The 25834-nt window shown below is 35.7% G+C and overlaps 1 protein-coding gene across 1 annotated transcript in view; it reads right to left on the bottom strand.

Moving 5' to 3' along the window:
• Positions 1–16419: 16419 nt before the first annotated feature.
• The window catches only part of mirr (iroquois-class homeodomain protein mirror), a 50540-nt gene continuing 41125 nt past the window's right edge, over positions 16420–25834 (bottom strand). Inside the window, exons 3-4 of the mRNA XM_077445977.1 lie at positions 19678–19976; positions 16420–18171 (exon numbers count right to left, since the gene is read on the bottom strand). Coding sequence (XP_077302103.1) covers positions 17660–18171; positions 19678–19969 — 804 coding nt within the window. The 5' untranslated portion in view covers positions 19970–19976 and the 3' untranslated portion in view covers positions 16420–17659. The remainder of the gene's footprint in view (positions 18172–19677; positions 19977–25834) is intronic.

Raw genomic sequence — 25834 nt, 5'->3', positions numbered from 1 at the left:
TAAAACTTTGGTTAATTTGATTCACCTAACGTTTTGCATTTTGCCGCAATAACTTCAATGAATAAGAAATATCTAAAATACAAAAAAATTGCTCAATTCCAGTCTTGCAAACATTTATATAATGCAACGAGAATGAGTCACCATTTTATTATTATTTTTAATGCTAAAAATTCGTGAGATCATCACTCGCTTTGAAAATTGGCTCACAATACGTTCGAATCCTATTAAAATAGCATTTTTTTCTTCGATAGGTATATAAACGTCTAATGTATATTTAATGTAACTTGACAAAATAGCTCTCATTATGTGTTCGGGCATGAGTATATATTTTTTCCATAATTATATATTATTAAATACGAGTGTGACGATACACCCCTGAGTGTTACGACGTTTTAGAATAGGCGTTTACACGCCATGAAATAAGTGTATAACAAAGGCGAGAGTTTTAAGCGCGCAAACACACACACATGTACTTATATAACATAATATAATATAAGAATGGTGGCCAAATTCTCGACTCCAATTATTACATTATCATGCAAAAACACAAAACTTTCGGGGGTTCGGCACCCTTGTTCTGCAAGGGGGTCGGCTAAGTCGTTGTCTTCGTGCTTCAAAAACCCCTACTCCCCCCCCCCCGTCTCACCTCCCCGTATTATGACTTTCGGTCTCAAAAACTTTTGATGAAATTTGTCAGTGTACATTGTAAAGTATTATACATACATATAATGTACAAAGTTATTGTCAGAATTGAAAACGGATGATGACTGGATTGGATAGGGGAAGTTGTTATGTATGTATGTACATATACATATTATTAAAAATATTATATCACATATCCACATATAACATTATATGCACATTTCTCTCTAAAGTAATTATGTATACTTAACAGTCTCAAATGTCTCATTCGTTAATTGAAAAAGCCGTCCGTTAGTACATCTACCTAAAGCGATCGTATATTTTTTGAATTCTCTCAATGCATATTAGAAAAAAATGTGATTTGATGAAAATTTCGCTCATCAATATATGTACATATGGCGTATTTTATAAAATCATTAATATTAAATACATCACAGTAATTAACAAGACTACAGATATTTTTAGCATACCATACTGCAAGTTGATTGTGTTCCACCAGGTCAACTAATTCTCTTTGTAACAAAGCACCATTCTTGTTCTATTCATCGAGATAACAACGCGGTTATCGCTAATATGTGCCCCGAAGGATAAACTTATACCAATTTTAAAAGGAGCAAATTGTCTTCCACAAAGTCTCAATATATTATCAACAGCCATTACTCATCTAATGGTGGATGATGAGTCATTGATGACCTTTCCAACAGACTTTCATTCGTCTCTATTTTGAGCAATTCCCATCTCATTCGATTTTTTTTTTAATTTTATCCATCCATCTCCCTTATGACCTTCTTTACACCCTATTACATTTTTTCAAGTACCATTCAAACACTACTTTCGTCTATTCTTCTAGTTACGTGACCCAATCATTGCCATTTCAATCTCTTTACACTCTCCACTGTATATTTATCACACTTATTCCGTTTTCTATATAGTATATACTATAATGAGTTTTATCCAACTATAGTACCTACTCAACTTATTTATACATATCAATATATAAATTTGAAAAATAATGTTCAAATAGTGGTGACAAATAGTAGGTAAGATGGTTTTGAAAATTTTATGAGGAACTGTTTCAACAATGAAATCAAATAAATCGGCAACCTCTGGTAGGAAACTTAGAACCACAAATAAATCAGACCAGCAGCACTGCAGAAATACTCTGAATAAATTTTCTTCTATCCTGGTGAACTCAGGGATTGACCCGGGAATTGATCAGTAGTGTGGATCGGTTCAAAATTTACCGAATCTGACTTTATCTTATGATTGGAACCCGATTCCGACTACAACTTGAATGATTTTTGTAAGATACGTAGACTTTTCTTGCCAACGTCCAAAAAATTAAAATCACTAGAAATTGGCATGTAACCCAATTTATTGTATTATTGGTAATTAAATAAGTCTAAATAAAAATGAATAAAACAATTTAATAGAAAAAGGAATGAGACGTAGGAAACACAACATATCAAAATACAATTCGACGATTTTTATTATACAACGCTCAGGTATGAAGAAGCTTTCAAGTTGCGACTACAGCTAATACCATAAAAATAAATAAGCCATTATAATTGAAAGTGACATAAGTTTACGTAAGATTTAGATAAGTCCACTTTTCTTCATTTCGAGAAATATATCGCAAAACACTAAATATAATGTTTTGCGTTTAAGAATATTTAAAAATGCTTTTCCAAGATTCTGGACATACCGAATTAAAATAAGTGATAATAATTTTTGAATGAAGTCAAACAGAAATAGTGTTTTTAGAAATGAAAATTGGACTTTCGTCACTTTCAAATATAACGGCTCAAACCATGAGATGAACTTTTAGATACATAAGTGCATAGTGAGTATGGCTTTCACTTATTATTTGGCTTAAGCCTCAAGAGAGTCCTACCACATAGTTATCACCTCTTTCAGACACACCAGTCGGATAAGGAGTACCTTCCCCAATGCAGTAATGGTAGTAAGGTAGGACAATGGATCCTGTTTTTGCATAAATCCACGGGTTCACCCAGAGGCCACTTCGTGCGCCGAGCCGCGAACACACCCAACAAATCAAACGAGACCGTCAAAAACAATAATCGACAACAACCAACCCCGGGCCAAATAAATATCAATAATACAAAATAAATAAATATATTACAGGGGGAAGGGGGAGGGTGTAGGGAAGGGGTAATAAAAAGCTCTGGCAATAAATAGTCGCGCCATTGTCGGTGGCGGCGTTTATTGTGGGTGGCGCCACGTCCTTCCCAAATTGGTCTCGGCCGACCACAATGGCCAACGAATCGAGAAACATTTTTATGGCCCTTTTCACAAATAACCGCTAAAACCCACGTGAATAAAACACTCGCCCCCCCCCCCTTCCTTCCCTCCTCTCACTCCCTCCATGCGAGCCCTCCTGTCCTAATTAACGTTGGCGCTTAGTCACATACTCACTCGCACAGGTAAACCAAAAAAAAATTGTGATTTTGAAAGTTCGGTGTTTGATGAAGTCACCTGCTCTGCTGGCTATTTGCTGTGTGAATACAGTGGATTCGTGGTCGTAGTCGTAAATAACGAGTGACTCCCCCACTATTTTGTCTTTTTTCTGAATCGCGTTTTAATACATTTTTAACTGGTCAATAATGTACATAAATGTTTGATACAGTTTAAGTGTTCAATTTGGTTCATTTATGAACACACTAGTTTGTTCATACACGAACTATTGGTTTTAGTTAAAGTGCTAAAAGTTAAACGCTATCTTCAAATATACTTACCAGGTGTCGCATGAAACTGTTAAAGCCTTTGGGATGTTAAAACGCCAAGTATTTAAAAGGGAAATCCCACGGAAAACAACGTTGCTATAATTCCCGTTTCGGCTAATATTCAAAAAATTGTAGCCCAGGGTTAGCAATAGCATACATACATAGAAGATGACACAAACTGTTGAGATTATTAAACTTACGGCTAATAGTGTGTGCATGAACAAACTACACTAGTTCGTTCGCCAACTTGTTATTTTGTGTACATTTTAACTGGCTAGCTTTGTTCAAGTTTGAATTAACTAGTATTTTCTAATATGTAGATGTATTCACAATTTATATTCGTGTATTTTTTCATATTATTTTTTCTAAATAATTTATTATGCTTTAAATTGTTTATTACTAAGTATTTCATAAATTGATTTTATTTTAAAATTGTGCTTAAAATAAATATATACACAGACATGTTACAGTGAAATTGTTTTTTTTTCAGGGAAATTATTATTTTACAGACTCGGGTAGTGAGTACGGATGTAACAATAGAATTATAAATTTACTTCTTCATGTCAGTGAAATCATAAAAATTATAATTTTATAAATTGAAAAATATTAACAAAGTATTGTTTTAATAATAACTTACCTTTGTTGATGACTAATGGTTTTACCCGGCTTCGCTCGGTATTTGTAATATAAACCGCTTAAACATGAATAATCTAATTTATCTAAACATTTTATTAAATTTATTTTAATAGTTTAATTTTATATAAATTTATTTGAATACTCATTTGTTTTTTTTTTTTGTTAAATTGACTGTCACTTGATTGATTAATTGATTTCGCCCTCGGTGGCTGCGCCCCCAGAGGTTTCGCCCCCGGGAACTTTAAGTCCTTTGATCGAAAAAATCGAATCGGCGCCTATGAATCGAAAAAAAATCGAATTTGTCGTCTCCGAACGAAGGTTACATACATACATACATACATATATGCAAAGTCTCTTTTCAAATGATATATCACTAGTGTAGGGCCCGTTGATTTCAACGGGTGGTTTCGAAAAGAAATTGAAACTCGAATAAAAATAAAGTTAAACATATGGAATCGACTAGTTTCGGAAAGACAAAGGCACAAAATAATGAAAATTATGAAAAAAATGAAAAATATAAAAATAATGAAAAATATGAAAAAAATGAAAAAAATGAAAAATATGAAAAAAATGAAAAAACTGAAAATAATGAAAAAAAATGAAAAAAATGGAAATGATGAAAAAGATGAAAAATTTGAAAAAAATGAAAAAAACTGAAAAAAAACTGAAAATAATGAAAAATAAGAAAAAAATGAAAAAAAAATTTTTTTTTGATTGTCGACGAAAGCCGAAGTCGATTGTCGATTGTCGACGAAAGCCGAAGATACGCGAATGATTGGTTCCCCATACTTGTAAAGGGTAATCGAATATTATGTACGTAATTTAGAGCATTTTTTCTATCGAGACTGTAGTCTAATGGTTAGCGTGAATGTTCTGAGCCCAAGGACCCCAGCTCGACCCCGTGATCCAGAATTAATTTTATTTTTCAAATATCGCTAAATAGAAATTAATTTCAATAATTTCAATTGAAAATATATATTTAATTGTTTTATATGAAAAGAAAAAAAATGGTTCAAAACCTCGCTTAATAAAATTATTATAATTACGTATTTTTATATGGCGAGAAGGAATATTTCAATTAATGTTTAAAAAAAAAGGCGAAATGAAGAATTGGATTTGGCGTGATGCACGTGACCATTAGCTCAATTTAGACCCATATTCAGGCTTTTGGGGTGATCGGTTCGAGTCGCGACAAAGTCGTCTCGTCGAAAAATTAATTTATCGATTTTTATCGATTCATTCATTATGTTCGGCGAGAGTGAGGACACACACACACACACACACACACACACACACCCACACACACCCACATTACCGTCTTTATATATATGATATTAAAACTAGTTTTTAGAAAATGTTGAAATAAGTGAACTCAAAATGCTAAATTTAAATAAAATCTTCTATGTTGACGATAATATGTGTTTCGTTTAGTTTGGTGTGAATTTAAAAGCTTCATTCGGGTCGTCATAATCAGAAACTTTATTTTCTTAGTACGTCATGTCAATTAATTATTGAATCGTAAAACATTCTATAAAATAATCTTAAGTTCAATTCTATCATTCAACTGTCAATAATTATAATTTCACTAATAGGGCCCAGTGAATATGTAATTTCCGTAGTGAAAATATAATTATATCCTTGATTATGTATGTATTCATAGGTTATAATTAATTTTACAAAAACTTAAAGACTTAAATACATAATCTGCCGATTTATGATATTATACGTATATTTTAATGTTGTTTTTTCGACATTTCGCCAAGTGAGAGAGTTGTATAAAAAAAAGTTTCAGCGTCGCTATGCACAAGGACAGGAATGCCAGTGGTCGGCATATAATGTACGCAACATGCCAGTCGTCGTCAACATGTTTCACCTTGGGACCCTCTGGCCGCTGTGACCCTACTACAACCGACAACGACGACTCAACACGTTCGCGCCTCAACGACTACGACCAAAGATCAATTACTCTCCCAGCCGACGACACGACGATTTAGATTAATCGAAAAGTACTACATAGAATTCGCACACTGGACACTCTCTCAACAACGACTCAGACGAAATTCAAAAATTCATTCAAACTGATAAATTTTAATTCAATCGAAAGAGGCAGTTGATGGGTCAAGGTATGAATATCTTGTATGCGTTGTCTCGTACGAACACTCGCGTGTATCATAGCGAAACGTGGATGTTTTCGAAAAAAGAAGAAGTTACACTTCACAGCTGAAATATACGGCATTATCGAAGACATCAGGGGTTTCAAACATTAGTTTTTTTTTTTTTTAATAAATTATTTAGTTCAATTTCCAATTTCATTAAATCGAATGTTCCGATGTTGGACATTGTTTTTCGAGACTGTTCGAAGTTTGGGGTCGTTTGACGACCCCTGTCTGTGAGATGCGTCGTGAACACACGACACGCGTTGAACCAGGTAACCCCGGCGAACGGGTAACATACCCCTTCTTGACATGGCCAATCATTTCGCTGATATCGCCATGGCGATATATCAGTCGGCTTTGTTGTAAAATCACGAAATCGTTTGTCGGCAATTGTTTTAACCTTTTCCGTGCCGCTATCTATATGCCCGATAGTACATACATACATACATACATACACAGCTCATTAAAGACGTATTTTCGCTATTTTACGTTTACAAATTTATTACCTCCCTATTTACATATATTTCAATTGTATTCCATATTTTGTTCGCATTACTATCAAAAGCATATTCAAAATTTCTAGCATTCATACATAAATATATGCAATATATGTATATATATATATATATTTTTTTTAAATTTATATATATATATATATATATATATATATATATATATATATATATATATATATATATATATATATATATATATATATATATATATATATATATATTTATTTGTGTATATATATATATGTATATATATATGTATTTTGAAACATCCTTAAAATATAAACGCTAGTAAATATAGATCAGTGGTTCTAAGTTATGAAATACTTTAAATATTACCCTTCACAATCTGCTTCAGATCTGCTTTAAATTTTACGCGTGATTTTTTAAATACATTTCAATAATGTAAAATCGAAATATCTATTACACACATACGTGTTGTATTGTTTTCAATTTATTATATTCGATCAAAACAAATTTGATTTTACGATATTTATATTGTACGATATTTAGTTAGTTTTGGTAACAGGAAGAACCTAATGCGCCACAATGGCCTACATTTGATAAATAAAAACAAAAATACATACGATGTCTTTTTAAACAGTTTGACAAGTTAAAAGTTACTACATACATACATATGTACAAATGTTTATACATTGTCCATATTGATATTATTCATTCACCTTAGCAAAGTTCAGAAACCGGAATCGGCACTTGATTGGTAGTGAATTGTTATGGTATAGTCCGTCGCATCGTTCGCTTGTACGGATTCGCCGTCTCAATTCTGTTCCTTTCGCGTGCCATCGAAGGCAAAAAAAAATTTAATTTACTCGTGTCTTCAAGCATTTATGGAATTTTCACTAAGAATATTTTGATTTGTGTCTATCAAACATCATTCCGAACTACATTCGGTTTTTGTTAAAATAACACATAAGTACACAGAACTGTTTGAGTATAAATATGGCAAGGTACCCAGCTCACGAAACGATTCGCCTAGAATAAATCAATGCGGATCACATGGAAACAAATAATGGAATGTTGCATTCTCGATCGATTATTTGACAAATCATTCAAAAGATTAAGCTTTGAAGACATACAAGATAAGATAAGATAAAGGTAGGCTACTTATTTTACTTATTTAAGTTAGCATAAAAATGAAAAATGTCAGTCTTCACTTCAAGACAAATTATTATAATTCAAAAATTAAAAATTAACATTTTTTATATACATATATATTTTTTGTCCATACCTAGTCGCCTGTTTTAAAAGTTACGACACGCCACTGATATATACATACATACATACATGTATAGCTTTTGACGTTATTTTAAACTTTGAATAAAATCTCCAACAAACCTTTCAAGTTTGGCACCGAGCAGACTACGCGTTCGAACGGACCCACAGCTAGATTATCGACGTATGTAAATGTATGTACATATGTAAATTTGATCCGAATCCGGTTTCCGAGCGTCGAATCGATCGATACGATCGAATTTCTAATTTGTGAAAATTTTTAGTAAGCAGTTCGACACCGCACGATACATATGCCAAGATCGGACGACTTTCGAGTCCAGCTGTGCCCAGGTAACTGTACTGCATAACTGTCGAATTGTGCGCAAATACTCGTAAATTCACGTGATATTATTGGATACAAATGGTGCATTGTGACGCGGTGTGCTGGACCGGTCGACACGAGGAGGCCCCTCTGTGGCCCCAGGGGCCCCCTGGCTCAGAATGACATAATAGGCCGGCGGCAGGCATTGTTGTCGGGTGGTCGCCCATTTGACGACCAGCACGACTTCCAAGTCAACGACAGATACACAGTGGAACGAAGAACACCGGTTACGACGACTTGTTCGAATTTCATTCGTCTTCAACCAGTCGATTCCTTCGGTGACAGTGTGGCCAACTATTTAAGCGGTGCGTGGAAATCTCGATCCAGATAAATCAATATTTGAGTCGGCTAGTTCCAAATAGTAGCCGGTGGGGCATAGCGCACTGGTTTACCAGTTTAAATCGAATTATAAATACCAAATCGACCGTCTCCTATGCTGATGGTTTGATGGTTTTATCCAGTGGTGTAGTGCTAAATAAAGGAGGTATGTAAAAAGTAAGAAGAGGTTAGTAATAAAAAAAACCAGGGCGGTTTAATTTGTATGACACCCCCCCCCCTCTCTTTTTTCATCACTTAAAAAATATATATCCTAATATTGGTGTTCTAAAAAATCAAATGCTAATTAACAAATTATGGTGATAATGTTGAAATTATGATTTTTTTTATATCTTATAAAAACTTCATAATAATAAATAACATATTAACTAAAAGTAAACAAAAATATAGAAAAGATATTGGATAAAAGAAAAACAAAAATCTTCAAGTTTAAGAAAGACTTCTAGCTTGTTTATAAAAAAATATTATGGTTTTCAGAATTTACTACATTTATGGGGACTGGTTTAGTCGTGAAGGTGTTCTTTACAATCAGTCACTATGTGTTTAAGACAGTTTCCAAATGGTTGAAATACGGCTGTATGTTTGAATAATGTTTTATTATAAATTTTGGTATACAAGTATATAAATGGTTATATTGATGAAGCGGGTATGTTGAGGGAGTTTCTCGAAGCGGCTGGTTTCGTCTGTATTCTGGAGCGGTTCTTCCATGTTGGTTGTTGCTGGATGAGTGAGTCTGGATGACTTGTTGTCGTGGTGGCTGCTGGTTGTTGGCTGGTCTTCCAGGTCAGCGTTGTAGGGTGGTTGCTGGCTGACTGTATTGTTAGAGCAGCTCTTCCATGTTGGTTGTTGCTGGTCGGCTGGTTCTGGTTGATGGTTGCTGGTCGGCTGCTTCTAGCTGACTGACTGTTGAAGTAGTAGTAGTGGGTAATGATTTTGTGATAGTTTTGGGAAGCAAGCTCCCACACCTATCTATCCGTCGTGTTGGATAAGATCGGGCTCACGATGATGGGGATTGTGCGATCTGGCAGCTGCTCGCTCGATGATGTGCTTTGTGGCTGGAACACTTATAGGGTTAGTGCATTTACTCTAGGATGTCGTTGTGGGTTAGTGGGGTTATTAACAGTTTTAATTGTATATTAGTGGTTTGGTTAACTTATGATTAGGGTTTATGATATGTATTTACAACCTAATTCTATCTATCCTAGTTTAGCCTATACCCATCTTCAGGACGTCGATGGGCCTTTGATTAAGCGTGAGTTTAGTCTCACCCAGGGTACTAATGAGGGGATTGTCAAACTTGCCGAGAGACTTGAAATAGTTCACGGCGAGTTTGTGTACGTGTTTGTCAATGTAGTCAATGTTTAGGTCATTGTGAATTATTGTGGTTCACGTGTACCAATCGTAGTTGCCTGTCGCAAGAATTTGTTTTGAACAGTCTGTATTTTGAGTATGGATCTGTTGGATATGGTTGTATGAGCCCAGACGGGACTCGCATATGTGATTTGTGGGCGGATGATGGATTTAAATAGCAAATACTTGTTTTTAAGCGAGAGTTTGCTGTTTGGTTTGCATAGTGGGTAAAGCTCTGACGCAACTCTCCTAGCTTTATGCACCGTGTTTGTGATCTGGGGTCTCCAGGTTAATTTACGGTCGATTATTACCTCCAGATAGCGGGTTGTCGTGGTCCAGTGCACTGGTTTGTCGTTTATAATGACTGGCTTGGCTGGTTTGCACCGTTTTTTACGTCTGGAAAAGAATACTGTGTGACTTTTATCCGGATTGATTTTCATCAGCCATCGTCGTACCACGCTACCAGTTGGTCCGAGTACTTCTGGAAAGTGAACGAGACTCCCTTGGGGCCAATAGAGCTCGCTAAGATGGCAGTGTCATCAATGTTTGTGTACCTGTGGGTGGGAGTGGGTACTTCGTGTGTTTAAAGGTTGAATAGTGTGGGGCTGAGGATGAAGCCTTGGGGAACTCCAGCGGAGATGCCTCGCTGAGTTGACATGTGGTCCTTAAGTTTTACCTGAAATTTCCTTTCGCTTAAGAAGGATGCGTAGGATCGTATATAGTGGGGGTTGATGTTGGCGGCAATCATTTTATAAAGGAGGCCTGAGTGCCAAACTTCATCGAAAGCTTTGGAAATAACTAGGAAGATGGCTCCAGTAGACATGTTTCGGTCGAAGCCACCTATCATGGTTTCGACGAACTGCAGAATGTTGAGGTATAAAGCCAAATTGTGTTTTGGGAAGAAGGTCAATTTTAGTGATCTCGCTGTTGAGGTTTGAAATTAAGATCCGTTCCAGGATCTTATTCAGTGAGGAGAGCAAGCTGATGGGTCTGTAGCTTGTCGCGAGAGAGGGGTTTGAAAAGGGTTTTTTTTTAATTAGAATGACATTGGCGAGTTTTCATTGACTCGGAAAATAGCAGATTCTGTTGGTGGCATTTAGTATTGCTGTGAGTGCAGCGATGGCTTTTTGAGGGAGTTCTTTTAGAGCTTTGTTGGAAATTCCGTCCGGGCCGGGGCCTCTTTGGTGGCGATGTTTTTGATAATGTTTAGAACTTCAAGCGGCGAGGTGGCGACAATGGGTACGGGGTCTGGGTTTTAGAGGTAGCTATTGACGGAGCTTTCAACCATTTGGCAAAAGTCACTGAATGACACTGAGGTACAGTGTCTCCGTGACGGAGCTATTCGGTACGAACCAGTTGTCCGAAGATGCTGGAGAGGTTGAAGGGTTTCTTCCCCCGTAGTCTCGACGGTGAACATGGGCATGTGGCGCTTGTTGCGTCGAGAAGTCATTACGCTGGCTTTGGAGGCTTTGTAGCCAAGGCTGGTTAGATCTTCGAGAACTTATTTTTCTGTGAAGCTAGGGTTAATGCCTTGAATTACAATTTTTAACGGGTTATCCTCCGTTAGGGCATGAGCGTAGAACTCAAATTTCTGGTCTTGGAGGAGTTGGCTGATGGCACGGTAGTCGACAATGGTGTAGGGGGTGATTTTGGCGGTGCTACTGTTGTAAACTGATTCGAATTTCAGATCCTGATCATAAATTTACGGTAGATAGTTGGGTAGTCAGAGGGCTTTTTGAGGAATACTGAGGCTACTTTGGGTTTGGCGTTTGCGGCATCTGGAGCTGCTTTGAGGGCTGCGCTCGAAATTGATGGAGGTGGTGCGAGTGGCTGGTGATGCCGTGGTTGCAGCATAAGCTGTTGGTGAGGCGGGGATTGAGAGGGTGTGGGAGGTAGAGGATGAAGCACTAGGGGCTGTCAACTGAGTGATTGGTGTTGAGCGGGTGTGTGTTGTTGTTGGCGTTGGTGTGTGTTGTTATTGGCGTTGGTGTGTTAAGCAGTGGAAGTCGTGAAGATCGACGTTGTACGTTAGCATCAATTCGCCTGACGCCAACTGGGCGAGACTTTTCTTCGACAGCTTTTGGAGGAGTTTGATTATGTGGGGTAGGTGTAGACTTACCTTTAGGCACCTGACTCTCTACTTGCATGAGAGAAGCGGAGCGGGGTGGGGGCGTGGTGCTACGTAATGCCGGCTGGGGGATGGAAGACTCTAGACGGCGCTTCTTCACCACTGCTGGAGATGTGTGGGGGACGTGGCTATGACGTGGCAGACTTCTCGGTCTACTGTTTTACTGGAGTTTCCTTATCCTTGTGCAGTTGGAGTAATTTCTCGATGTCGGCTGCGAAAGCAGCTCGATCGGCCAAACGGTCTGCGGTATAGGCAGCACGTGCTTCCTGGAAAGCATTCTCAAAGGACGAGAGTCGGTCCTTCAGCTCCTTGTTCTGGGCTTTGGGCTTTTTAATGTTGACAGCCTTTCTTCTGAGGGTGCTGTCATTGCTGGCGTCAGTGTTGCTTTCGCTATTGGAGCTCCCTTCGCTGTCCGTCGTCGTTGCTACCGACATGGTTGATGCCAGTAGCGAGTAGTGGCGTCTGCTACAATGTGTAGATTGTGACGACGTTTTTGGTGTTTCTGATGTTTCTGGTGATTGCGACAGTACGGCTGGCGCAGGTAGCGGTTGCGGCAACACGGCTGGTGGTTGCGGAGCATGACCGTTCACTGCAAGTGCGTGGGTGAGAATTAATGAATCGACTGACTGTTGAGTCCGCTGTGCCGGTTTATATAGGGTTTGTTTTGTTTCGTTCTGGAAGCTTTATGACGTCAATGGGTTACAATTTTGCTGGTTATGGTGGAAGCTTCTAGAATATGTGGCGCCGTTCCACTCGATTTAGTTTTTATCGCCCTTTGTTCTGCAGAGTCTGGATGTTATTTCAATGGGTTACAATGTAGCTGGTTATGGTGGAAGCTTCTAGAATATGTGGTTTTTCTGAGGTTGTGTTTATACAGCTGCGTTTGCGCAAAGATTCGTTGCGTTTGATTTGTTAGAGTGGAACATTTTAGAAACGAGATGACGTCAATGGTTGAACGTGGGACTTTATGATGATTATTTATTATTTTAAAGACTTCGATTAAGGGCCTCAGCACACTTGCCGGATCGTCCGGTGCGGCCCGCAAGCTGCCGGTAGCCGTTCCGGACGATCGCTGCCGCATTGAGGGGGGAATTTTTAAAATTTTGTCCCATGCTCGTCTTTTTGCGGTCCTATCACTGTAGCTTTTGTCTTTCATGTTCCAAAGGCATACACTCTACTTTGGACTTGATGAATCGACCGGTGTTGAAAATCGTGTAGTACTCAAGCTATACGCGAATACGCGCGCCGACGACCGACTGACAACCGCATGCGGAATTGAAACATCTGCAGAGGCCTGCGGTTCGCACGACGGGCTTGCGGGCGGTCCGCATAGTGTGGCGGCTATCGCTCATTTGTATGAAAACGGACGTACTGGTGTAATGTCTAATAACTGGTGAAATTCTTATGGACATGACGTAAATTTTTAAGTTGACCGGAAATGGTACCTCCCCTGATAGGTATCCCCTGTTTTCCTGTTAGAAAGGTCAAAAATGTTGTGCCCACTACTCTGTCCACACCCCCGAATGTATCAAGCTGAAAATATATATTTGTATTATTTATGGACTAACTTAGAGCTGATAAGGTTTTGGTCAGAATTCGTAAACCGGAAGTAGTATTTTTTTTTAAAACAATATTTAATTATTTTATTTTGACCTTTTAAATTATTTATATTTTCTTGATATTTAATGTGTATAATACTGATAGTAATTTTAAGTACCAAAAAAAGTTTGAACAAAATCCGACAACCGGAAGTAGAACTTTTGTCTTGTGCAAGTTTCTATACATTTGCGCTCAATTTGTATCGAAAATGCTGTCATAGTTATTAGTATTTCATAATCTGTCTGTACGGTCCAATATCGAATTTTGTTTTGTAACCTTCTTATATTCCTCAAATACATAGATGAAGTCATGGGTTGGTCACACCCGAATGTTTTTGTTGTACTTGTTATTTGTTGTATTATTTATATTAAAATATAAAGTAATTATTTGAGCCATTATATTTGAAAGTGGCAAAAGTCCACTCTTCTTAATTTCGAGAAATATCTCGCTAAAAATTAAGTATAATATTTTGCGTTTAACAATATTTAAAAATATTGGTGTCCTGTGTATATTCTGCTTTTCCAAAATTTTGGGCATATGGAATTAAAATAAGTGATAACAATTTGTGAATTAAGTCAAATAGAAATAGTGTTTTTAGGACTGAAAATTGGACTTCCGCCACTTTCAAATATAGATGCTTATATAGTCACATATATCTAAGGTCTGGCCAGTAACATTGGGTCAAAGCTCGAACCCATGATCCCTCAGTTGAACCCATGATCCCTCTGTTGAACAGTAGCCGCCGAGCTTTGTTGCTGGATTTATGTAAAATTAAAAAAAAAAACTTATTGTAGAAATGGTTTAAAGAAATGGCTTTACTTGAATCCTTCCTATGAAAATAGGAACAACATTCAATATTTTTCTTATGTAAAAGTAAAAATATTGAATGTTCCACGCTTCAGTTGTAGATATTATACATAGATGAAAATTTGAAACAGTCTGTTCGAATCGGATGAATGTCTGATTCTATACATACATACATACATATATGTATTTATAAGTATATAGTTAATTTTATGGTAGGAAGTGTTGAGGGAGTTCGATTTTATCAATGAAAAACATCTGAAAATTGTCATTATTAGCAATTTATTTCAACTAGTAACACACGATAATAGGAGGATGACAAAAAAAAAATAGTGATTACTCTCGCGACTATTTTAATTCTGTCTCAATAAAAACTTTGTTCCAAACAAAAAAAACTCAGTTCAACTAAATACATTTTTTTTTCTACTTTGTAAAAAATCATTATTAATAATAACAAACATAAAATAAAGTCTTTTCGATTTCACATATTTTTTCCTTTCTATATATTTATATATAAATTTATATTCATACACTTTATTATTATTATTATTGTATAAACGCGCTCTTGTCATATTTCATACACAAGTGTCGTTTTGAAATCGAAAGCAATAATTTTAAACAATACATTTTTATTCAAAACAACAGCACTGAATTTGTTCAACGCTCTGCTTATCGATTAAACAAAAAAAAATCATGACAACAAAATATCAGTGAATTTTTTCGTCCAATGAATATAAATATCCAATAAATTGCGTGAAAAATACTATTCTTACTTCGCGTCAATTTCGATGAGAGTAATTTTTTTTCTTCAATTAATCGAATTATTATCATGATTTTTTATTTACACATTTTTTCCTTCAAAAATTTTTCATGACGTTATGATTAATTCACATGTTCCTCGTGTTCGCAAGGTGCCAAGTACGTACATACAAATCTTTTTATAATAATTATTATTTATTTTTATGTACACTAATATCAAAAAAACATGACATTTTTGTATTTATCCATGTGTTTTTTTTTACATTTTTCCTTCAATTAATCATTTTTACCAAATAACACTACTGTTTTAAAACATGTATATGCCATTAATTATAGACTGTACTACGTCATACAATAATATTATAATTATAATAATAGTAATAATACAATATACGATACGTATATATGCAAATGTTTATGTTTAAATTCATTTATTACTGCACCTTACTATACAGAGATGGTTGACCGAGCGTCGTGACACAATGCAGAGTTTTGGTTCTAAATGATAGTCAATACGACTAACTTTTATAATATATATATTTATATACGCTAATTTTAGGTGTACTATTTACAATTAAACGGATAGTACCTACTATTTAAAAAATATTTTACAAGTTTTTGTTTTTAATTTAATTACAAAAAAATATATACTTCGTTGATGTTATGAATTGGGAGTGAGGAGGCTCGTTCGTTTACGATCAAAAAAAATGCATAAAAATACGAATGGATTGTCAGAGATTTTTAATTTAAGATTTCATGTGAAAATTTAAACGTATATTAAAAAGTGAATTAAATTTAATATTGATTTTCATTGTAAAAAAAAATTAAAATAACCAAGACTCCCCCTGATATTTCAGGGCCTTTCCAGGATTTGATTAGGATTTCCTATTTAGGAATACCTGTGTTCCTGACGAGTCCCTGGCACGTTCGGTAAACCTAACACCTATCACTTATTCGGTAAAGATCGCACCAATGCAATGCAACATCTATAAAATAATTCAAAGGAACAGTAAAAAGTAAAAAATTTATATAATTAAATTTAAAAAAAAAATTGGTTCATATCACATGTACATTTTTTTACTTTTTCTTTACAAACAACGACTATTCAAAATGTTCATTTTATTGTATCATTTATTTTCTCTGGGGTAATAATTAATTCTTCCAATTTTGTCAATATGTGTACCCTGATGCGATAATTGTTTACGCTTAGTGTTATTTACTTTATTTTTTTATTAAATTAATTATAAAAATCACAATGTATTATTATTGTCCATCTTCGTCTCGAGTGAGTGTTTATTTAGTTTTTTATTTTTAATAATAATATTTGCAAATTTCTTCGTCCAAAAAACTTAAAATATTTACATATTCACCATGGCTCGGTATTTTTTTTTTACTTTTTATTATTAATTCATAAATTCTCGTTGTAGAAGGCAAGTGACACGTCCCATTTTAGGTTCACAAAGTTCATATTGCACTTTCATTAAAACAAAAAATAAAATACCCTCGGTATTGTGTTAAGTATAATAAAATAAATTAAACATTTTCGTTTTATACTTATCATACATCAAATCTGGAAACTATCGCAAACCAAATTTTATAAGTGAGACGACGTAACAAAAGTGACTTCACTTTAAACACCATTCATAAATGACTTTTCGTTATGTTATATTTCTAGGCAAAGGAGTTAAGGCCACCTCTATTTGTAAATGAAATAATAAAAACATACAAAAATTCTGTATAAATACTATTCAAATAATGACCGAACCAATATTACCTACAAGACCGTAAGCATTTGTCATTGTAGGTTCATAGATTAACTTAAATTACATAGAAACAATTTGGTTCTAATTTAAAAAATAAATTTAATAAGAAATCATTCGAGATTTTTAACATAAAATCAGTTCAATTTTCCAATGAGAATTTTTTCAAAATAGGTATTTTTATAATTATTTTAAACTAAGTAAAAACATAAAAATGGCACAGTATTTACATGGTCAATTGAAAATTATTTTGTATATTATACATTTATATGTATGTACATAAAAAAAAACCAAATGTAGATAAAAAAAAAGCCATCTACACATTAAATGAAATGAATGCATTTACTTGTTTGGGTGTTTGATTTTCAATAAGATATCAATTATTTTGTGCAACATTGCTAAACATTGAGATTGAGAACAACTTTAGCACTTGCATATTTTCATTAAAATTAACCAGTATTGCAAATCAAACCTCATCCTAGATTTTTTAAATTTATTTTAGGATCATTATGTAAATTAGTGAAGAAATGAAAAATACATACTTATAAGGGGTGGTTAACTAGTATAACGAATCGGTCAAATATGAGTAACGTTTACATGGGTGTCCATTCAGTGTAGTCAGGGTTTGTGTGGGGGCGGCTGCTCCGAAATGGAGGACGTGGATGAAGAAGAAGGCGAGGCTCTCGCTAGGGGCGCGGGCGGCAAGGCGAGCGCCCCACCCAGCATTGAGAGTGGGGGCGCCCTCTGGCCGAGCCGTGAGTAGGTTTCCAGGAGCGCCATGTCAGGGGGCGGGGGAGGTGGCGCATACAGCTGCCGGTAGAGGTCAGGGCGGTAGGGGTGCGCCTGGACCGGATGCGAAAGCGGCAGGCGACCGGCGCCCCCGCCCGCCGCCCCTCCCGACGAGGGCACGCGGTCGCTCTCCTTGCTCGCCATGTCCGCCAGGGACCAGATCCGAGGCTTCGTGGGCGGCGGGGGGCGCCTAGCCGGCAGGTACGCCGCTGGTGGGTAGGGCTCCGGTGACGCCGGGCCGCTTCCCGCCCACGAGCCCCCAGCGCCTCCGCCCTCCAATCTTCCACCGCCACCTGGGCGGTCGCCGTCCTCGCTGGACCCCGTCACTGAATCTTTAGAATCTGCAACAACGAAAAAAACTTTAAAATCATACCGTATGCGACTATTCTGTTTACTAAAAATTACAACTCGAAATAAACGAATCGTGTAGAGTTCAAGTCTTTAAAAAGTTTTAAATCGCATTTATTATTTTACTTAATAATATACATACATATGTATATTAATATCAAATTACTCCCTAAAAGTGACTCACCAATATGTAAATCTCACATATGTATATGTAAATCTGTGACACAATTTTTCAACATTTGTCTTTTTCTCATATTTAAGTCAAACTGAGGAGAGCTCTGATATTTGACAAATCCGTTACTCTGAATTCTTGCGTTATATTGGTGTCATGTATTTGTTACAGTCAAAGTGTTTCAGTTGTAATATATTTCAACTAGTGTTTTAGGTCATTCATATTCGAATACAATACTACTAAATTAAATCTCTACAAGCGCAAATACACTTTCAACAATGTGCGCCAGTAATATAACAGTTGAGTTCTGATGTTTTTACGAATGCTTTAGAATTCAATAATACGTTAACAATATATTTAAGATAACTCTAAGAATATGTTCAAAACAAAAATGTGACTTTTCAACTAAATTTAATAATCAAGTAACGTTTTGACGTAAACCAAACCTCTCCATCTAACCTGGTACCAACTTATGTATACTTAAAACTGTATTTTCCGCTGTAGTATATTTTGACCATCTAATGTAATTCACCATATGAATCAACTTACGTCGGTTAGACGGAATATATTCCAACTAGTCAAAATATATTAACTGAAAATTCACTTCAACTAAATAATAATAAAAATTTAATGATTTAATCAGCTCGTAGATATGCTACACTTCATACAAGTATTCCAGAGATATTCGAAAGTTAACCCATTGGAAAAATAAATCAGAGTCGGATTGTGGAAAAAAAAAGAGTCGTGTTTTTTTAGCGACTCCACAAGTTTTGAGATGGCGAAATTTGATCAAACGTTGCGTAATATAAACAATGCGTTTGAAATATGTTTATGACCACAATGACAAGTGGGAATATGCAATTTTCTGAATACGATTTTTTCAAGCTCACATTTTTCTATGCGGCTTTGTCACTAACTTCCACTGAGTTAAAAACTTCGCAGACGAGCTACATATGTATAAATTATATGTATATATGAGCTTCAGAATATGTGCGATAGTGTAATTCGCAACAACAACATCTCTGTCTGAGATGACTAGTGAAAGGAAAATGTTCTTTCACGTCTTATCGAACTAAAGAGCGAAGTAAAATAGTTTTTGCGAGATCGAAACTCTGTAAGCAATGTCATTAAACACGTATGACTAACTTGTGATATGGTAGGCATATTTATTTTAAGTTTCATTCTTGACTTTCATAGTAATATTCCATTCACAATAGTAAATACGAATGCGTTCAAAAAGAAGTTGACTTAAGACATTCGATTAGAAAATTTATAAGGTGTGTGACGCCGAGTGTTTAAAATTATTGAAGAAAAAATTCTATAATACCTAAGACGTCTTTTCCATCTGTGCTTTTGTGGTCGTCATCGTCATTGTTGTTATCATCGTCTTCCACTCTATTTCTCGGCTCCCACGTCATCTTGTTCTCCTTCTTGAGTCTGCGACGCGCGTTCGCAAACCACGTCGACACCTGCGTCAAAGTCATCTTCGTGATGATGGCCAGCATGATCTTCTCACCTTTGGTCGGGTACGGGTTCTTCTTGTGCTCGTTCAGCCACGCTTTCAACGTACTGGTCGTCTCCCGCGTGGCATTCTTCCTCCTCGCCCCATTCAGGTCCATACCGTACCTGAGGACAATACAAACGTAAATTTATATTTTTAAACAAACACAAAAAAATACAGCTCACATGTTTTAATATGTTTATATGCTTAAATGTATATTTATCTAATATAAAGTGAAATAAGAGCAAACATTTTATTATGATATAATTATTGTACCTACATATACATATGTAACTTATATATGGGTACTTATATATGATAGTTCAGCTTAAAAATTATATATTTTTAATTGTTAAATTATCGTATTTTAAATGTTCAGAATTATTTAAGCCAGTGGCGTTCAATTGGGAAGGGCTCTCTACTGGTCGATTTTTTATCACATCTCTTATGCATACATACATATGTACATATATACAGAGTCACATCTGAATGTTAATGCTGCGCATTCGAATCCCCGGAAAAAGAATCGCCTGGCTTTATCGTAAAGTAATTTCCTGCCAGGGGTATCGAACGCGAGGGTTGGCGTCCCGTGTTTCCAGGCCCTCATTACAGAAGGATGGCCACTTAGATTTTATCATCGGCTTATGGAGAGGGCCCTTCCTTTTTAAAGAGGTCATAATTTTGCCATGTCCGATCCACCTTCGAGCGACGACCCTCCCTCTTTGTGAAATCTCCCCCCCCCCCTCTCTCTCTCTCTCTTTAAACACATACACTATTAAATACACTCTGTGGTGGTTTTATATCCTGATTTTCATATATAGAAAGCATTTTAAGCAATTTTAGCTAAATACGAAACTCCGTATAATTGAAACGTACAATTCATAAAAAATTCTTTCATATAGGTACATATGAATATATTTTATTAAAAATATGTACATAAGTCAGCAGACTGTGTGACACATTTAGTTTTATGGTATATTAATTACTTTTGATTATAAAAAAATATAAGATCGGCTTTATGACATTCATAGTATGATGTTCAGTCACCATAATAATTGAACCAATCTACCACCATCAACTACGTCATAAAATTCGTTAAAATTCGTTTTCACTGTACAAATGTTAAGAACAAAAATAGCATTGAAACAGTTTGTGTGAATGAAAATAGCACATAATTAAATAGTAGATTGTATATATAATATTAAAAACAATCTCATTATGAATATGTATAGATATGTATGAAATATACGCATAATATTTTTCTGTAATCGTTTTTATTTAATTTTCTATTCATATAAGTACATATATTCAGAGAGTCCGTTCATTAGTTTAATTAAAATAGTAAGCAAATTCAGAAAGGGGATGGGATTATTTGTGCTAAATACAAGATAAAAACCATTCTTAATTCTTTCAAGGTTTCGACCCGGAGCTTCTAGTCCAATGTACTATCATTGTGGCTAGTAAATGCGTCTTCTACGTGATTTTGAAGTTTTAAAGTGAACAGGCTATGCTCAGAACCAACCGCAAAGGAGTGCAGAGGATGAGAAGGCTTATAGGGGTGTGGGATGAAATTGATTCTTTAAGTTTGTTACGGGACTTGGACATCTGTCGTTCGCTGGAGACGTAATCTCCTGGGGTGAGCGGCCATCAAAGTGTCCTTTATCGTCGCTCTTTATGGCGCTCGAAGTGTTAACGTCTGTTTCTAACCTGTGTTTTATAAACCATTAACGGGACGCGCGCTAGGGGAAGTTCCACAGATTGGGATGGGGTTAGCGAGGATGAGCACGGGTGGCGTAAATTGGTTAACCCTTCGATTACCACAGTCGTCAATTAACGTAAAGTCGTAGCCCTTCCTTAAATTGGAATTAACTATTGGCAACTATCTACATACAAATACAAAAGAATGTATTATATGAAACTCATAACAGAGGTCTGACATAAAAATAATGATTTTATGAGTATGCATACATACACATACAATGTAAATATTTGATTTGTTTCAAATCAGCAGTTATATAATTAAATTATACAATGAAAATTCTACAATTATTTTACATACCAATAGAATCTTTTAGGACTGTTGATGATTTGAAATGAAAACCGTAAATGGTATTTGCTAAATTTTAATATTGTTTGTTTCTAATGGTTTTCTTAAATTCATCTATTCAATGTGAGTTTTTTTTTAAATAATGAATTCAAAAATAATTTTAGCGACGTTAAAAATGCGTTCAACAACAAAACGAAAAACTTTTGTGTTATATTAAGAGCTGGAAAGAAATCTAATGGATGGAAAGAAGGGGGGAGATCGAAAGAAAAAGGAAAATGAAAGAAAATGGGAGAATCTCTTCCGAAATGGAAACGACAATGAGATAACTGTATCGCGGTATTATACGAGGGAAAATTTAATTTCAATCTCGTCGATTCGGCGCTTTTAACTACTGTTGTTCGAGAAGTTTAATCTCTGATAAGCGGATACGGCTACTTTTGCACTTATTAAATAGAACTGAACAAGAAGGGAGAGAAGTTTAGAAAAGAGCGAAAAGGAGTGTGGGCAAGTATGAGAAAACTCATCGAAAAGCTTTTAAAAATATATACCATTTAATTTAGTAAACGATTTTACTGCGAATGCGAAAAACGATTATTGAATTACGTTATCAATTTCAATCAAGACGAAACAGATAAAATAAAATTATAATTAAAATTGAGTTGTCGCTCAACTTGAGATGTATAATTAAAAGAACGATTGAAGTGTTGTGTCTATTTATTAGATATGCTGTTTTTATTTCGCACTACCTGCTAAATGCGAAGAGCATTGCGTGCACGAACGTGTTAAGATTGCACGGGAGCCGAATGAAAGATATATTTGATTTTCACCCGACTTCTGTGCTACGACTGCTTTTATTACCATACAAAAAATAAAGTAATAAATAAATGAAACAAATAAATTATGTATAATGTAGCATTACATGCACTTGACGGATACGTTCAGTACAAGATGGATAGAAAAACGCAGATGACTTCCCCCCGATGCAATTTTATGGGAGAACGCTGACGTAAAAACGCACACGTTAAAAAAGTATATATTTTATACACCATCGTATTATACACAGGATGCACACGAAAGTGTGGGTATTTTCCGGCTCGTTGTATAATTTTATTTCGTTCCGCCATCCATTTAGATTTTTCCCCTCTAGCAGAGGTTAATTATTCAATCCGCCACCGAGGAGACTACCATCGCCTTGGGGTGGCTAATATCCTGAAAAAAATACATCAACAGAGAGCGGGTTAAACTGAAAATGATCAAAAAAACACGAGCCGAAACCGTGCAGGGCTAGAAGTATGTACTACTACGGGCGGTCGGGTTTACCGGTTAGTCAACGATTTAGAAACCGTATTGTCAACTGCCTCGATTCGGTTTTTAATTTCTATAAACTTAATTATTTAATATTTTAATATATTATAGACTTGATTATGTAATTAATTGAAATGTACATTTGTATGGTCGAAATATACATAGTTTCATATGTTTTTTCTATATCGACTATGAGACAACCAGCAGCATGGACTAGCGGTTAGCATATAATGCTTTCGAACAAAGTGATCACAGGTTCTATCCCACCAGTTGCTGTTGGCCACACCCTGGATATGTGACGCCAGGTCGATCGTTTCCTATCATGGTTTGCCAATTTATCCGATTTTCATTGAAACGGTTCCAACAAATTGGCAAGCTTTACCCATTTTCTCGCAAAATTTGTTCATAGGTGTCTCTGTGAATCGATATTTAATGTTTAATCGATCTTTGTATTTGACTTGTGTAATACTTACCATATATGTCGTGTTTAATGTAATGTAAAAAAGAATGAAAAATTTTCAAATATGTACTAAAGAATCATTTTTGAAAATATCACATTATAAGTAAGATTAAAAGTAATGAAGAAAAATACGCGATTTCTATCGGTCTGCTAAGATATAATTCGCTTTTTCCTACTACTAAGTTAACCGAAATGAAATATAATATTTGGATTAAATAGGTTTAAATGTATAAAATTTTGTACATACCTACATATGTACATGTATGTACATCTAAAGTCAGTATTTCTATATATGCAATTCGAAATTACTTCGTATTGTATGTCAGCCCATCATTAATTAAGGTGCTTATACATGATGCAAGTAATTAAGAAGTAAAGTTCTACTATATTGTGTATTCACTTATTGATATTACTATCAGTCAAGTCAAATATATGAATCCATACCATCATAATGTCAACTCCAAAGTTAGTCAATGATCAAGATTGTTTTTGTTTCATTAAAATATTCGTCTATTTATTTATATAAATTGATCGTACTGTGCTTTAAATTTGCCATTTAACTAAATTCGCATTTAACTGAAAGCCCGTCTCTCGTCAGTGCGCTAATTAAAGGAAAGTATTTTTTAACCTATTTTTATCTATCGTGTAAAATAATAGATGAACCAGGATCGGATGAAATTTGGTTGGCTGTTTTGGAAGGGGTGGAAGTGGGAGGATTCTGGGGGAAGGATAGGTACTCTCTCTCTCACCCTCCCATCCAGCCAAACCACCCCGTAAGCCTCCCGTTCTCCGTGGAGCGGAGCCCTCTACGGGCGCGTAAAGTGAGCCATTATTATTAACGCGCTACAAGCGCTACACGGATTTGCGCACTTTTTTAAACTGAACGCTCTTTTCGTTGACACGCACCCACCCACCCACCCACCCATCTACCCACCCATCCACATCCTCCCGCCCCTCCCCGTCGGTTGTATTTTTTTCCGCACGCACACACGGCATCGTAAAATACGACTTTTATGTTTATAAATTATATCAGCGTTTTTAATGCGCAGCAATTGCGATCGAATTGCGCGCGCCATTTTAAGGGCGTCATACAGAACTTAACGGCTTTAGAATCGTAAAACGAATTACAGAAATGTTCCGCACTGCTCACGTTTGATTAAAGGTGATTAAAAATAGTTTCCATTCAATTCTCTCTTAGCATAAAGTGGATCGAATGTTTCTTGCCAACTCCAATTGAGTCATACTTTTGAGATTAAATTCTTCTTTATATGCCTTAAGCGCTTAGCGAAATTTGGCGTTTATTTTGACTGTGATAGTATTGTTGAAAGCTAGACAAAACTTCATTGAAGTTCTTCTCTAATACTGTTAAAATTTTTCAACATGAGATCCGTCTTTTTACCGGACTAATTTTCTATAATAGATATTATTTTGAGTTTACATACATGTCTTTGTTTGTTAACCAACAACATAGATCAGTGGCTAACATAATGGTTTCGGTTGTGTAGTCACGGGTTCTATTCCTAGCTATGTTGTTGACCAGACCTTGGATATGTGATATGTATTTATTTATTCTGCAAATTGGCAATCCTGTCCTATTTCTCGCAATATTTGAGTTCTCTACGATGATTGTAATATTTAATTATCGATATTTGCAATTGGCCTTGAATTATATGTACTTATCTATGTAAGTATGTACAATGTTGACAGAGAAGTGTTCATAAAAATGGGTGTAACCTGTCTAAATAAATAAATGTTTACATTTTTTCTAGGACTTTTTCGGTTAATTCACATATCAAATGGTTTTATCCATTTTTAGGAAGTTTTTCGTGTTTCTCGGCTTTATTTCATAAAGCAAGATGAAAGACAAGTAACACTTAACGACGCGATTTTATAGGAAGCTGAGGTTGTGACTGCAAAGGCTGAGATTGCATTACCTGTACTGAAATGTCAAGTAATTTACGCGCTCGCTCGCGGCTTAAGCATGCGTTAAATAAATGATACGAAATTCACTCTAACGGAAAAAAGTCCTCACACATCCTCCCCTCTCCCCCTGTCTATTCCGTCATCCCTGCAGTGTGAAAATCCTGCTAAAAATAAATAAAATAGGTAAAAAAACGACGAAGAGAATATCGTCCTGCGATATGAAGGCAACAACGCAGCGTGGGAGGGTG

The sequence above is a fragment of the Arctopsyche grandis genome, chromosome 2 (genome assembly GCF_051622035.1).
Source record: "Arctopsyche grandis isolate Sample6627 chromosome 2, ASM5162203v2, whole genome shotgun sequence".
NCBI classification, from domain to species: domain Eukaryota; kingdom Metazoa; phylum Arthropoda; class Insecta; order Trichoptera; family Hydropsychidae; genus Arctopsyche; species Arctopsyche grandis.
Note: the sequence above shows the minus strand (reverse complement) of the source record. Positions and strands in the feature narration are given on the sequence as shown.